We start from the raw sequence: 13,679 nt of genomic DNA on the forward strand, positions 1-13,679 counted from the left end.
AGGACGTGAAGATTCTGAATCCGACGCATGGTCGGTGGATTTCTTAGGGAAAATTTGTTCTGAGTTATGTTATAACTAATATGATGCGAGAGGTGTTGACTCAGGTGGTCGGCCTTAATGTAGTGGTTGCCACCAGAGGAAGCTAGGTCATGACAGAGTTGTTATCATTGGAGTGCAAAGCAGGTATGGTGCAACTTCTGCACCCACTTGGAACCAAACCCGAAAGGAAGGCATGACCGGGGTGGCCTACTTTGGCTCAAAGCCATAGGTGATGAGGTGGTGATAATCCCCAACTGCAAGGAATCACCGTAGTATAATTCGATAAATATTTGAGTGTTGAACCCTCGAGGAGCTAAAGTAAGCTATATATTCTCTAAAGCCCCTATAACCCACTTATATGACCCTTCATGCAAAGCAGTGAAGTAGAATGTGTAGGTACTTGTTACTATTAACTAGATAATGGTAAAGTGCTGAATGTAAATAAATGAAGTAAACCGTTGCAAGTAAAGTAAAGACTATGAAGATAAAAACAAATAAAGTAAATAAATGGAGCAAGTGTTTAGGAAATTGTTATTTCATTTGTTTGGTTGTCAAAATTAGTGAAGCACATGGATATTATTTTTATTTTTACTTCTAGAGAGGAGCTATAAATAGGCGCAACCATATAAATGTCCAAATACATCCCTAATGATTGATCTCAAGACAATTTCCGAGCAAACAAGAGAGTTATTAAGACATAAAGTCCAACCACCTCTGTAAGTTTCAAGGTCCCCATAATTACATCCCTCGTTAATTAACCATAGATTAATATAGCATGCATATTTAATATTTGGGACACAGTTTCTATCGAACTCGAGCCATACCCCTTCCTATCAATATGCAACGGTGACACCCTTATGCATCCCCCAACATATGTGTGCGCTCATATATTAGTACATCATCATAGAAGAGAACATATACTTGTATGCAACCATCAACAAACTATTTCACAATTGCCATAAAAAATCACTACTCAAAGATAAACATAGAAACACAATAGATTATGGGAAAACAATAGATTGCATCACACATCATGTTTTCCAAGAGATTACAATAGGGAGATGGAGGATGCTGCTATATTTGTTTTCTAAATTATATTTGTTTTCTAAATGGGCTAACTTTTAGAAGAACGTATCGACAAATATGTTATAGATTCCATATGAAAATACATTTCATCATGTATCTAATGATATTGATCTTGTATTTTGCATCTTAATGATTTTGCTAAATGTGACAAACTTTACAAATTCATAGAAAGTTTATTTCAAATAAAAAAAATACGAATAATATATCAAAATATTTAGAAAAATAATCTCGATCCATTAATAATATAATATGAAATTTGTAACTAAAAATAAAAATACAATTATTTAATTAAGTCTTTTATTTATCATAAATTCCAAGAAGATTCAATAATTAGTAAATTTATAAAATAAATAATAATGATTTATAATCATTCTTGTTTCACTTGGTTGCAAATAGAGTCCTTTGTCTTATAGAACGAGAGCAAAAAATTATTATAAAGGTTTTCTTCATATTTTTCAGAACACAGTTACATAAAAGGTTCAATATATTATTACATATCACCAACATCCCCATTTAGTGTTGGGGTATAAAACTTTTTCTTCGCATATGTCTGTTGCCTATGATCGCGTCGTAACCATGAAGCATGTAAATTATTTGACAGGATGCATGGGTCAGTGTTCACTGTGAAGGGCGGAATTTCATCTAACTTATTATAATCTTCTGACATGTGTGTCTTGTCCTCCACTCCCACGATATTTCTTTTCCCTGAAAGAACTATGTGGTGATTTGGCTCATCGTATGATGTATCCTTTTGCTTTTTTTTGGTAGATATGTCCTTCTTCACATAGAAAATCCGAGCCACATCATTGGCTAGAACGAATGGTTCGTCTCTATACCCAAAATTATTGAGATCCACTATGGTCATTTTGTACTGCCGGTCTACCTTTACCCCTCCTCCTGTCAGCTTGACCCATTTGCACCGAAACAAAGGTACCTTAAAAGAAGGTCCATAGTCAAGTTCTCATATCTCCTCTATGTAACCATAATATGTGTCATTTTGCCCATTGTTGTTTGTTGCAACAATGCAGACACTATAGTTTTGGTTGGTGCTCTTTTAATCTTGGACGATCGTGTAAAATGTATTCTCATTTATTTCGTACACTTGGAAAGTCAATATAGTTGGAGATGGTGACCTGGCCAACAAGTACAACTGATCTCCAACATTGGTGTTATTCATGAGATGTGTTTGCAACCAACCGCTGAAAGTCACCATGTGTGCACATGTAATCTAGGAGTCAGACTGCCCTACGTTTTTGGAGCATATAATATTCATGTGTTTTTTGATATATGGAGCCATTAAGGTGGAATTTTTTCTCCCCATACACGCCCATGAAGCCTAGCAGGTTCACACAGATTCTTCGTCAAGTGTATCACGTCGATTGCAGAGCGGACCTCTAGGACTTTTAATAGGGTAGCTTCAAAATATAGATTCTTCTTCCACATGGACGCATGTCCGTTAGCATCATTCAGAATAGATTGTCTGCCATGATCCTTTCCAAAGATTCCAAATACGTGATCACCAGTACAGTGGATAGGCTTTCTCCGGTGATCCGCCTTACCTTTGAAATGCTTGCATTTCCTTCTTACAGGATGCCTGATATGAAGGAATCGACGATTCCCCAGGTACACAACATTCTTACATTTATGCAAATATATAATTTTAGTCTCACCTAACCCGTGTCTGCATGCATTATATCCCTTGTTTGTCTGTCCTGAAAGATTACTAAGAGGAGACCAATAATTGATGGTTACGAACAACAACGCTCGTAGGTCAAATTTCTCCTGTTTGTGCTCATCCCACACACTTACACCCTTTTCGTGCCACAATAGCAAAAGTTCTTCAACTAATGGCCTTAGGTATACATCAATATTGTTGTCAGGTTGCTCCGGGCCTTGGATGAGCACTACCATCATAATGAACTTCCGCTTCATGCACAACCAAGAAGGAAGGTTATGGATACATAGAGTCACATGCCATGTGCTAAGAATGCACCTCTGCTCCCCAAAAGGATTCATGCCATCTATACTTAGACCAAACCTTAACTTCCATGCATCATCTGCAAAGTTCGGGAAGTATCTCTCAATTTTTCTCCACCGCGACCCATCATCGGGGTGTCTCAACATCGTGTCTTTCTTACGGTTTTCTTTGTGCCATCGCAACAACTTAGCATACTCTTTGCTTCTAAACAAACGTTTCAACCGTGGTATTATAGGAGTATACCACATGTCCACATCACCTTGGGAGGAACCCTCTTCCTGGGGCTCTCACCCTCAACATCACTAGGGTCATCTCGGTTGATCTTATACTGCAATGCACCGCATACCGGGCATGCATTCAAATTCTCGTATTCCTCACCACGGTAGAGGATTCAATTATTACGGCATGCATATATCTTCTGCACTTCTAGTCGTAGAGGGGAGACAACCTTTTTTGATTTTTACGTACTGGAGGGCAATTCGTTATCCTTCGAAAGCATCTTCTTTATCATTTTCAGTAACTTCCCAAATCCATTGTCAGACATATCATTCTCTTCCTTCCATTGCAGCAATTCCAGTGTGCTACCCAGCTTCTTGTTGCCATCTTCGTAATTTGGGTACAACAATTTTTTGTGATCCTCTAACATGTGCTTCAACTCCAATTTCCCCTTTTCACTTTCGCAGTCTCTATGTATCAAAAATGGCCCGACGAAGATCATCAGTGGGATCATCTGATGCCTCTTCTTCAACTTTCCCCATTGAAGTATCACCGTATTCAGGGAACCTAGGATATTTGTCATCATCATCTTCTTGTTCATTGTTTTCCATTATAACCCCTCTTTCTCCATGCTTGGTCCAACAATTATAGCCGAACATGAAACTGGACCGAAACAGGTCCTTCTTATTCTTACAATCACCATATGAACAACACATAAAACCATTGTGCTTGTTTGCCTCATTCACACCGATAAAATAACGCATGCCATTAATGATCTCGACAGAGTGTCGTTCATCGTACATCCATTGGCGGTTCATCTGAATTATATAATTTTATCAAAAACCATTACACAACATCATGAATAGAGAAGTGACCAAATTATACAAGTTCATCACATTAAAACCAAAGTAGAGTAGTGACCAAATTAATTAATATGTCTCGATCGAGTAGCTAGCTAGCTAGAGATACAATAGAAACACAATCATGATGCTAAAATTAATCCCATGCCTCAACACCCTAAACGCAATCATGATGCAGAAGTCGAATGTAACTTTTAAATAACATGGGGATCTTCGTGTCTTTCTTATGCGACATACTACTAACTAAAAACAATAGGATACACATGCATTTTATCAACACATACTACCACCATATCAAGGCTTATGACACCTTTTCTCACTGGATGGCGCCATAGTATAATCATCGGCCATTGTAACATTCAAGAACATGCCTCATAGTTACAACACACATGGAATGAAAACCAAACCAACTATATGGCTATAAATGTTATTACCGCAAAAATAAAAACTGTGCACTAATTAAAAAACTTGCTACTCCATACTCATTTTGATCAATTACTAAGTAAACCACATCTACACATATGCAAACTAAGAAGTTAATTTGATCTCAAATTGCATATATATCAACACACTAAAACCCACAAATCTCTCTACTTGTAGAGCATGAAATGAGCTAAACTAGCAATGGCAGATGAAATGATGAAGTTGCTAACCTTTTAGAACCCTTGGGGAGGAACAGAGGAGAAAGCTTAAATGGAAATGGTTTGGGTAGGGACGATGATGTATATAAGAAAGAGTTTAGTCCCGGTTGGTATCTCCAACCGGGACTAAAGGCCCCATTTGGTATCGTGGGTAGGGACGAAAGATTTTTGTCTCAGTTGGTATCTCCAACCGAGACTAAAGGTCCTGTTTGATCCAGAACTAAAGTTGGTTGTGCCCGTGCGGTATCCTAACCATTGGAACCTGAACTAATGCTTACATTACTCCCGGGCCCAAAAAGGTTGGGACTAAAGCTTCGGACGGGAAGCAGGGACGGATTCAAGGGGGGACGAGCAGGGGCTACCCCCCATGCTCAAGATTTTCTTGGTAATACAAGTCATGTCAGCTCCTTTATCATGATACTTTAGCAAGTTCAGCCCCCCTCAATCAAATTACATGCATAGCTTGCCCCCCTTGATGTGAGTTCTTGGCTCCGTCCCTGACGGGAAGGCCCATTTTCTAATTGCTAATGCATAATCCATGTCCAATTTTTTTGTTGCACCTAATAGTATCTGACTAATAAAGAAACGGGAATGATATTGGTCGATTCCATGCGCCTCATTCGTTTTCATCTCCAAGGCGACGCGGCAAGTGACAAGGGGCTGGATCACGCGCAAACGGACCTCGCGTTGTTCGTCGACTGCGCGGCCGTCGCGGCATATGCGTCCAATTTTCTACTCCAGATGAGACTGAATCGTCATTCGTATGGCTGCATGGTCGATGCATATACGAAGTAGCCAAGAGACCTGCACTGCCTATAAGTACGTAGGCGTAGCTGCTCATCGTCCACACAGCCAACTCCCATGCAACTGTGAGCACTGTTCTACACTGCTAATAGTACACTGCAAGCGTCTAGAGCAGCACAGGTTACTGCCCGATCGTCGCCATGGATCAGCAAGGTCCAGCAGTAAAGCATACCCCAGTCAAGTTCTTGAGCTGCCGCGGCGTCGCGTTCGAGATCAAGCCCTCTCAGGTCAGCCCCTTCTCTTTTGACGCCGCCGGTGCTGCTGAGCAGCCCCCGGCCGTCCCCAACGGCGGCCGATGGATCTGGTTCCCTCCGCCAATCAACCGCGGAAACTCCACCACGACCTTCCGTTCTGCACTCAGCAGTGCAACAAGCAACCACTTCTGCGACCTTGAGGACAGTGACGACGATGAGTCCTTCGTGGTCGACGAGATCGAGGACGACGAGGAGATGGCTCTTGCAACGGCGGCATGCGACTTGCGGAACCGGAGCAGGAGGTCTCTCGCATCGTCGGCTAAGCCTGTCAGGGCGGCGGCGAAAGGGCACTCGCGGCTCGGCGTCATACTGCTGGACCAGGGCCTGTTCACCGTGTACAAGCGCCTCTTCGTGCTCTGCGTCGCGCTGAACGCGGCGGGACTCGCTGCCGCGGGGACCGGCCAATTCCCGTACGCCAAGCGTCACGCCGCCGTCTTCGCCATCTGGAACATCCTGGCGCTCACGCTGTGCCGCTCCGAGGCGGTGCTGCGCGCAGTCTTCTGGCTCGCGGTCGCCCTCCTCCGCCGGCCATGGGTGCCTGTCGCCGTCAAGACGGGCGTCACGGCCATACTCCAGTCCCTCGGCGGGGTCCACAGCGGCTGCGGCGTGTCGTCGCTGGCGTGGCTGGTGTACGCGCTCGTGCGGGCGCTCGAGGATAACCAGGTGACGCCCCGGGAGATCGTGGGCGTGGCGTCCGCCATACTGGCGCTCCTCGCGCTCTCGTGCCTCGCGGCGTTCCCGCTCGTTCGCCACCTCCACCACAACGTGTTCGAGCGCACGCACCGTTTCGCCGGCTGGACCGCGCTCGTGCTGCTCTGGGTCTTCGTCGTGCTCTCCACCGGCTACGACTCGACGACCAGATCTTACTCTCGGCTCACCGTCGCCACCCTCGCTAAGCGCCAGGAGCTATGGCTCGCGGCCGCCATCACCTTCTTCACCTTCCTCCCGTGGCTCTCCGTGCGCCGCGTGCCGGTCACGATCACCGCCCCGTCCACCCACGCGTCCATCATAACTTTCCAGGGTGGCGTCAAGGCTGGCCTGCTCGGCCGCATCAGCCGCTCCCCGCTCTCCGAGTGGCACGCCTTCGGCATCATCTCCGACGACCGGGACACGCACTCCATGCTCGCCGGCGCGGTCGGAGACTTCACCCGAGGCCTCGTCTCCGACCCGCCCAGCCACCTCTGGGTGCGCAGAGTCCACTTCGCCGGCCTGCCCTACCTCATCAGCATGTACCAGAGAGTGACCATGGTCGCGACGGGCTCAGGCATATGCGTGTTTCTGTCGTTCGTGATGCAACCGAGCTCCGCAGAGGTATCTGTGGTGTGGGTGGCCAAAGGGATCGACGCCAACTACGGCGACGAGATGAGTGCGATAGTGGCCAACAGCAAGATGCTTGCAGGGCGTGTGATCGTGCACGACACGGCGACCATGGGACGGCCGAACGTCGCGGAGCTGGCCGTCGGCGCAGCGCGACGGTGGAACGCGGAGGCTGTGATAGTGACCAGCAACCCGGAGGGGAGCAGGGACGTCGTCAGCGGGTGCAAGAAGGCCGGCATCCCAGCGTTTGGGCCTATCTGGGATTCGTGATGTCAAGTTTGGAATGCTCCAAGCCTCCAACCCAGACAAAATGCTTTCAACATCATTCGGAAGTAGTACTACATGTTAATTAAGCCTATCTGTTCTCTCCCAGTCAAAGAATAAACTATATACAGCAATATATGTTTGAGTGTTAAGTTTAGATATTCAAATGTTTTTCTGTTTTTCAAAAATGAGATACTGAAATGTTAAGATAGTTGAAGTAAAGGTTTCTCCTATGGTTGATGGATATTTGTCTGGTATAAATGGTTTCTGTTCAAATGCAATGGTTGCTTCAATATTGATTGGGTTTTTCTTCAATACAAATCATGTTTTCACATCTGTATTTGTCATTAAAACCCTCGGTTGCATTTTATTATATTTTAGGATAGTCAACCATTTTTACCGGACCGTAGGCAGCTCTCTCGATGCTTACACGTGGGGTGACCAAAAGTTCACATGTAGGACCCACTACAAGGTTACAAGTGGAACCTACTATAAGCTTGTATGTGGGATCAGTTAGAAGCGCATGTACCAACCTGTTACCGCTACGCTGTTGGCTCTAACACTTGAGGACCCATGACACTCACTTTCCCCACTCCCCTGTGCATTCAATACCCTTTGTCATTCAAAAAAATTGCTTGTGTCTCGTGTGCCGGCCCGACCGTCTATCAGCCCGCTTGCATATGCATATATATAATAGCACTTATCTTCCACTTCCACGTACATCCACACCGTAGACTCTCATCTACACTTTGCATGCCTCGCGATGACATCTCCCACCCGTGCACGCCGTGGCAGCTCATCTGTTGTGCCATCTGCCTCGCCATCACACATACTTCCATGTTTTCTAGAGACAAATGACCCTCATCCGGTGAGCTCGAGCCGCAATGACACCCCACCAGACGAGTGTGGCAACGTTCCTAGCCATCCAATCACCTTCCATTTTTCAAGTTCGACGAACATGACTAGAAGGAGAAACACTACATCAGGGATGTGGATGTGCAACTACCAAAGGCTAATCTGGCCTAGTCCACGACCAAGATAGACACTGGAAAGCATGCCAAAGACGCTGAGGAGCAAAATGAGCTTGTAAATGCGTTGGTCGCATACCCGACCAAGGTACATGTCACTGAGCAGCCAAGAGTCGTCGAGTCTAAGAAGGAGCTAGATGTGGCTCTGGTGTTATCTATGGGCGGGGCACACAATCCCAAAGGCCACAAATGGAGAATGAAGACATGCACTAAGAAAACCTTTGGGACTCTGAGAAGACGTGATGCACACACGCATAGGGGATTGTCCGTATTTTTCCAACGATAATGAAAATGGGGTGGTGTATGTGCGGTGGTAAGAGGAGTTAGCACACAAATAAGATTTACATAGGTTCATGGAAACGCCGCATGGTACGAGAGGAAAGGCGAAAAAAGAAGGCGATCCCTAGGAAACACAACTATGGCTTGAGCGTGTGTTGGTGTATCACACAACATCTTACACTCAACTTAACACCTTGCACTGTTTTTTTATAGCTTTGAGATCATTAGATGCGAGGTTGTTGAAGGCGGGATTATCTGTTCAAGTGGAATATGCATCGAAGCAGTGAGAGATAAAATGACGACTGCTACTGTGCTACATTGTCAATGCCGCAGTCTACATCGGTTACTAATGCTAGCCTACTCCAACTATTCTGTCTTGGAGCTGTAGAAAACTGGGATATTCTCCTACGCAATACGTATGCAACTGTCATGAGAAGGAAATGATAAAATCAGGGGGATACACCGTAGTCTACTTGGCTTCCCAGTAGTCGTGCTACCTGTACCTGGCGCCGGCGCGACGTCGTTACTGCATCTTATTGTATCGCACAACATCTTATATTCGGCTTAACATTTTCCTTTTTTTATTGGTGAGATCACTAGATGCGAGGTTGTCACAACACGAAGTTGATAATAGTGTGATCCTCTGAGAGGTTGCCCTCGAGTAGTGTCTAGCTAAGTCCATAGACGAGCCCAATACCAATCTATTGTAATAAAGAGAACTTCAAGCTATCATTAGCATATGCAGAAAGTGGTATGTCTTGCATCAAGATTCACTGATTCAGGTCTTCGGTATTATCTCAGATAAGTGTACCAATGCTAGACAGAAAATCTGGCAAAACAATCTAGATTGACAGAAATGAACAGTTTTCTTTAAACAAGCTTACAAAGCCAGTGTCATTGGGTTGCAGCCCTTCCAAAAATTGTAAGAAGTAAAACAGCTGAAGTAATACACTTGATTGGACTGAAAGTAATTGAAAGAACTACATTTATCTATGGTAATCTGAAATGAATTGAAGCAATCAAGTTTTTCTATGCGCTGTCCATTTCAATGTATGGGATGATTTCGACAATGTTTTTTATTTTCCTTTTTTTTTTTTTTGCTTTCGTTGTACTCTGGGTTCTCTTCTAATACAAATGACACACATTTGTTTTTGTTATCAAGAAAAAAATGAATTCTTAAATTTCAAATCCTATATATTCTGCATTATCAAATTCAATAAAAGGGTTTACCGTTGCGTGATATGTAAAGTGGTACACTAGTACATAATAGCCTACCGGTCATAGGCCCTGGCCCGTCAGTGGTAAGATCTTACTAGTCATGTGTGTACCCGACACGCGACTAGTATGACAAGTTCTACTCGCGTGCAAGTCTGGCACGCTACCACTAAAGTATTAGTCGCGTGCGCCGATCAGATCCGCTGCTAGTGTGTTTTTTTCGCAACTTAAAAAAAAAGTTGAGACAATCGCCCAATTGTTCACGTGATTTTACACGAAACACGCTAAAAACTAAAAGAAAGCAATCGAGTCCATGTCGCCTCCTTGTGGCATTGACGAGAGGATATGGCCAGCAGGAGGTCGTTGGAGTAGGCATCGGCGGTGGCGGAGCACGACATCGAAGCAGGTTGTCGGCGGAGGCGGAGCAGGGCGCTGAATGTGGGCGGAGAAGCAGGGCGTCGGATGTGGGCGAAGGATCCACAGAGGTGCTCACTGACATTAGAGAGGAGGCGATCGCCGTCTCCGAAGAGGAGGTGGTCGCCAGATGTGGTGCTCATCTTTGAGGAGAAGGAGGGGAAGTGGAAGAGAAGGAGAGGAGGTCGAAGAGGAGGAGATGAGAAGGTGAAGAAGTCGAAGAGGAGGCGAGAAGAAGGTGGAGAAGTGGAAGAGTAGGAGCAAAGAAGGTGAAGAAAAGGAAGAGGATAAGGTGGAGAAGGGGTAGATGAGGAGGAAAAAGTTTGAAACTAGAGAGAGGGATTTTTTTTTGAAATTTTTCAGATTTAATTTTTTTATGCCGAAATCTTAAACCTGAAAAAACTCTGTTTTCTTTTCCATTTTCAGAATCTAAAAAATCGCTAAACGGCCGAAGTCCTTTGAAATTGGATGTAAAATTCTCCGTAGATACATTTTCATATTATTTTTTCATCTGGGTTCGTATGCAATCAGAAAAGCCATTTTACCGAAACATGGCATCATTTTGCATAATATATCAAAATTCATGTTTATTAATTTTCCTTAAAATTAGATGACATAACACATAGCCATATGAAAGGATTTTATTTTTTAAATTTTCTATCATTTTTTTTATTTTTTTCAAAACTAGAAAAGGCGATGCCAAAATAGGGAACGCTGTATTTTTCCTGATTCACGTCGTCACTATGCCTCCATTGGCGCCCGCTGCAGGTAGTTTCTAGACCCGAGTACAACTGGACCCCATCTACTATTCGCGTGCGCTACTCTCTGCTACGCTATTATTACGGATATACCATCGTTGTGCGTTTTTGGCCGCGACTATTAATATTGGTCGTGTGCGTCTAGACTGATGCGCTGCCAATATGCGTCTCCCTATATAGCGTATTTCCTACCAGTGATAGCTCATGTGCAGGTACACGGGGTTGATGATTATTTAACATAACCCGGAATGGCAATATCTTGTAACTATTAGCCTCATAAAATCTTGGGTATAGATGCATCGTCACCACCTACAAAAAAATGTGCTTCGTCATCAACAATTGCTGACAGGGAAGTTACAGGTTTCTCCTAGGACATCTGATTCCTAGCCTTTAATTCAGTGGATTTACTGAACTACCGATAATCTGCATCTTTGTTGTATCGCACAACATCTTATATTCAGCTTAACATCTTCATTTTTTTTTTGTATTGGTGAGATCACTGGATGGGAGGTTGTTGAAGGTGGGATTATCTGTTCAAATCATTGTTTTATATAGCCAGCTATAGGCTATAGCCCCGGCCTCTCAAAACAATTATAGCCTGGTATAGCCTTACTGTAAGCGTTTTTTAAAATAATATGTTTTTTCATAAAAAATATAACTTACTACATGATTTTAAATACTTTTGAATCTACGATTCGATCGGCTGGCCAATTGCCGATTGACATTCGATCGGCTGGCCAATTGTTGATTGACAGTCTAGTAGCCGACAAGGTTGGCGTAAAAGTTTTTCCGTTTTTCCACCAAAAAGTAAGGCGTAGGCTGAGATTTAGTCGCCCTCTTCCTAAATTACCCCTCTTATCTCCTTCTACTTTGCTTTGGCACATCACATCTAATCCTCACCTAGCTTCGGTGTTGACCATCGAGCTCGTGCTCCAGTCAGATGAGTGCCAGCCGCCGCTAGCCCTCCCCATGGTGCGCTCTAGCCGCTGCCGCGGGAGCTCCGGCCTCCCTCGCGCTCTGCCACATCTGTCGTTGTCCCCGTTCACGGCCGATGTCCTCTCCTCTAACAAGCACATGCCCAACTCTATCGTCCCTGGCGGCGTCAACGACCAAGAAGATGAGCGGGGAGGAGCGGTCGCACGAGCTGCGGATGGGGCGGTGCTGGAGCTTCTGGGCGCGGCGGTGACAACATGATGTGGGGATGCTGGCGATGGCAACAAGATGTGGGGATGGCGGCGACTCTGAGCAGGGGCTTGAGGCGATGCGCCGGTGAGGCGACGGTTCCCGATTTACTGCCAGGCAGAACGAGAAGTAGGAGCGGGGACTCTCCTTAATCGCCCGCGCTGGATAATATGCGCCTTCTCCTCAGGAACGGCCTAGTCGGTAGCCAGTTTGCCGATCGGCAGCTGGCCAGCCGACCGATCGGTGGAGTCCTAGATTTATAAATTTTTTAAACGCATATTAGTTATAAGAATACTAAAAAAATGTATTATTTTAAAAAATCGCTTACTATAACTGGCTACTTAAAAACTTTAGAACCTTTTAGCCAGTTAATATAGTTAGCCGCACCATACGAGAAAGGCTATAGCTATAACCCAGCTACAACTTTGCTATTTAAAATTATGGTTCAAGTGGAACATGCATCGAAGCAGTGGGAGATAAAAATGAGGACTGCTACTTTACTACATTGTCAATGCCGCAGTCTACGTCGGTTACTAATGCAAGCCTCCTCCAAGGCTCCAACTATATTCTGTCTTGGAACTGTAGAAAGCTGGGATATTCTCCTACGCAATAAGTATGTAACTGTCATGAGAAGGAAAGGATAAAATCAGGGGGAGACCACTACCCTGGCGCCGCCAGGACGTCGGTTATCTCGTTGGCTTCATACTTGGAATTCCTAGATTAATTCGCATGCACATTGTCAGCGTGTGCTGTATGGTGTTGCGAAGTGGAGGATGTTGATCGCATTCCTTTTATTTGTCCTGTCGCGTTATTCGTGTCGTGTGATCCTCCGATCGAGAGGTTGCCCTGGAGTACTGTCTAGCTAGGTCCAGAGAGGAACCCAATCCAATTTGCCTTGACCAGGGAGAATCATGTCTTTATCTGCTTCTGCCGCAGCTATGGCCTGGGCGCGGTCTTTGTGACTGCTAACTAACAGTGATGTGGTTGCGGTGGAAGGAGAAGCCTCGTAAATCCTATCTTTGGTTTTGGTCTCTGCAATCAATTTTGCGCAAGTTGAGCACATCGAGTGGACGGAGCTGGTCGCCGCTAAACGGGTGCAGGCGCACGAAGCTTCAGCACTGCATCCAGTTACACAAGTTGAGCACCTGCAGCTAGCAGCGGATGGAGCTAGGCGAGGTAGTCTGTCGAAGAAGCTTTTACAACCGATCCATGCGGCGTTCGATTTTTTCCTTTCGTGTACGATGGGTGGGTTGAACTACCATATTATTTTTCAGAATCTATACATAATGCATAATTTAGCAGCCAAATTATACTCGATGATGCATTGATGCATCAATCCGCTTA

The 13,679-nt window shown here is 44.8% G+C and overlaps 1 protein-coding gene across 1 annotated transcript; it reads left to right on the top strand.

Annotated features, from left to right (window-relative positions):
- Positions 1-5,411: 5,411 nt before the first annotated feature.
- LOC124663507 (adenylate-forming reductase 06235-like) lies at positions 5,412-7,465 on the top strand. The gene is made up of 2 exons (XM_047201202.1): positions 5,412-5,594; positions 5,735-7,465. Exons 1-2 carry the CDS (start codon positions 5,412-5,414, stop codon positions 7,463-7,465), a joined length of 1,914 nt encoding a protein of 637 aa, XP_047057158.1.
- The last annotated feature ends 6,214 nt before the right edge of the window (positions 7,466-13,679 follow it).

Source organism: Lolium rigidum, chromosome 6, assembly GCF_022539505.1.
Source record: "Lolium rigidum isolate FL_2022 chromosome 6, APGP_CSIRO_Lrig_0.1, whole genome shotgun sequence".
In the NCBI taxonomy this organism is placed as follows: Eukaryota; Viridiplantae; Streptophyta; class Magnoliopsida; order Poales; family Poaceae; genus Lolium; species Lolium rigidum.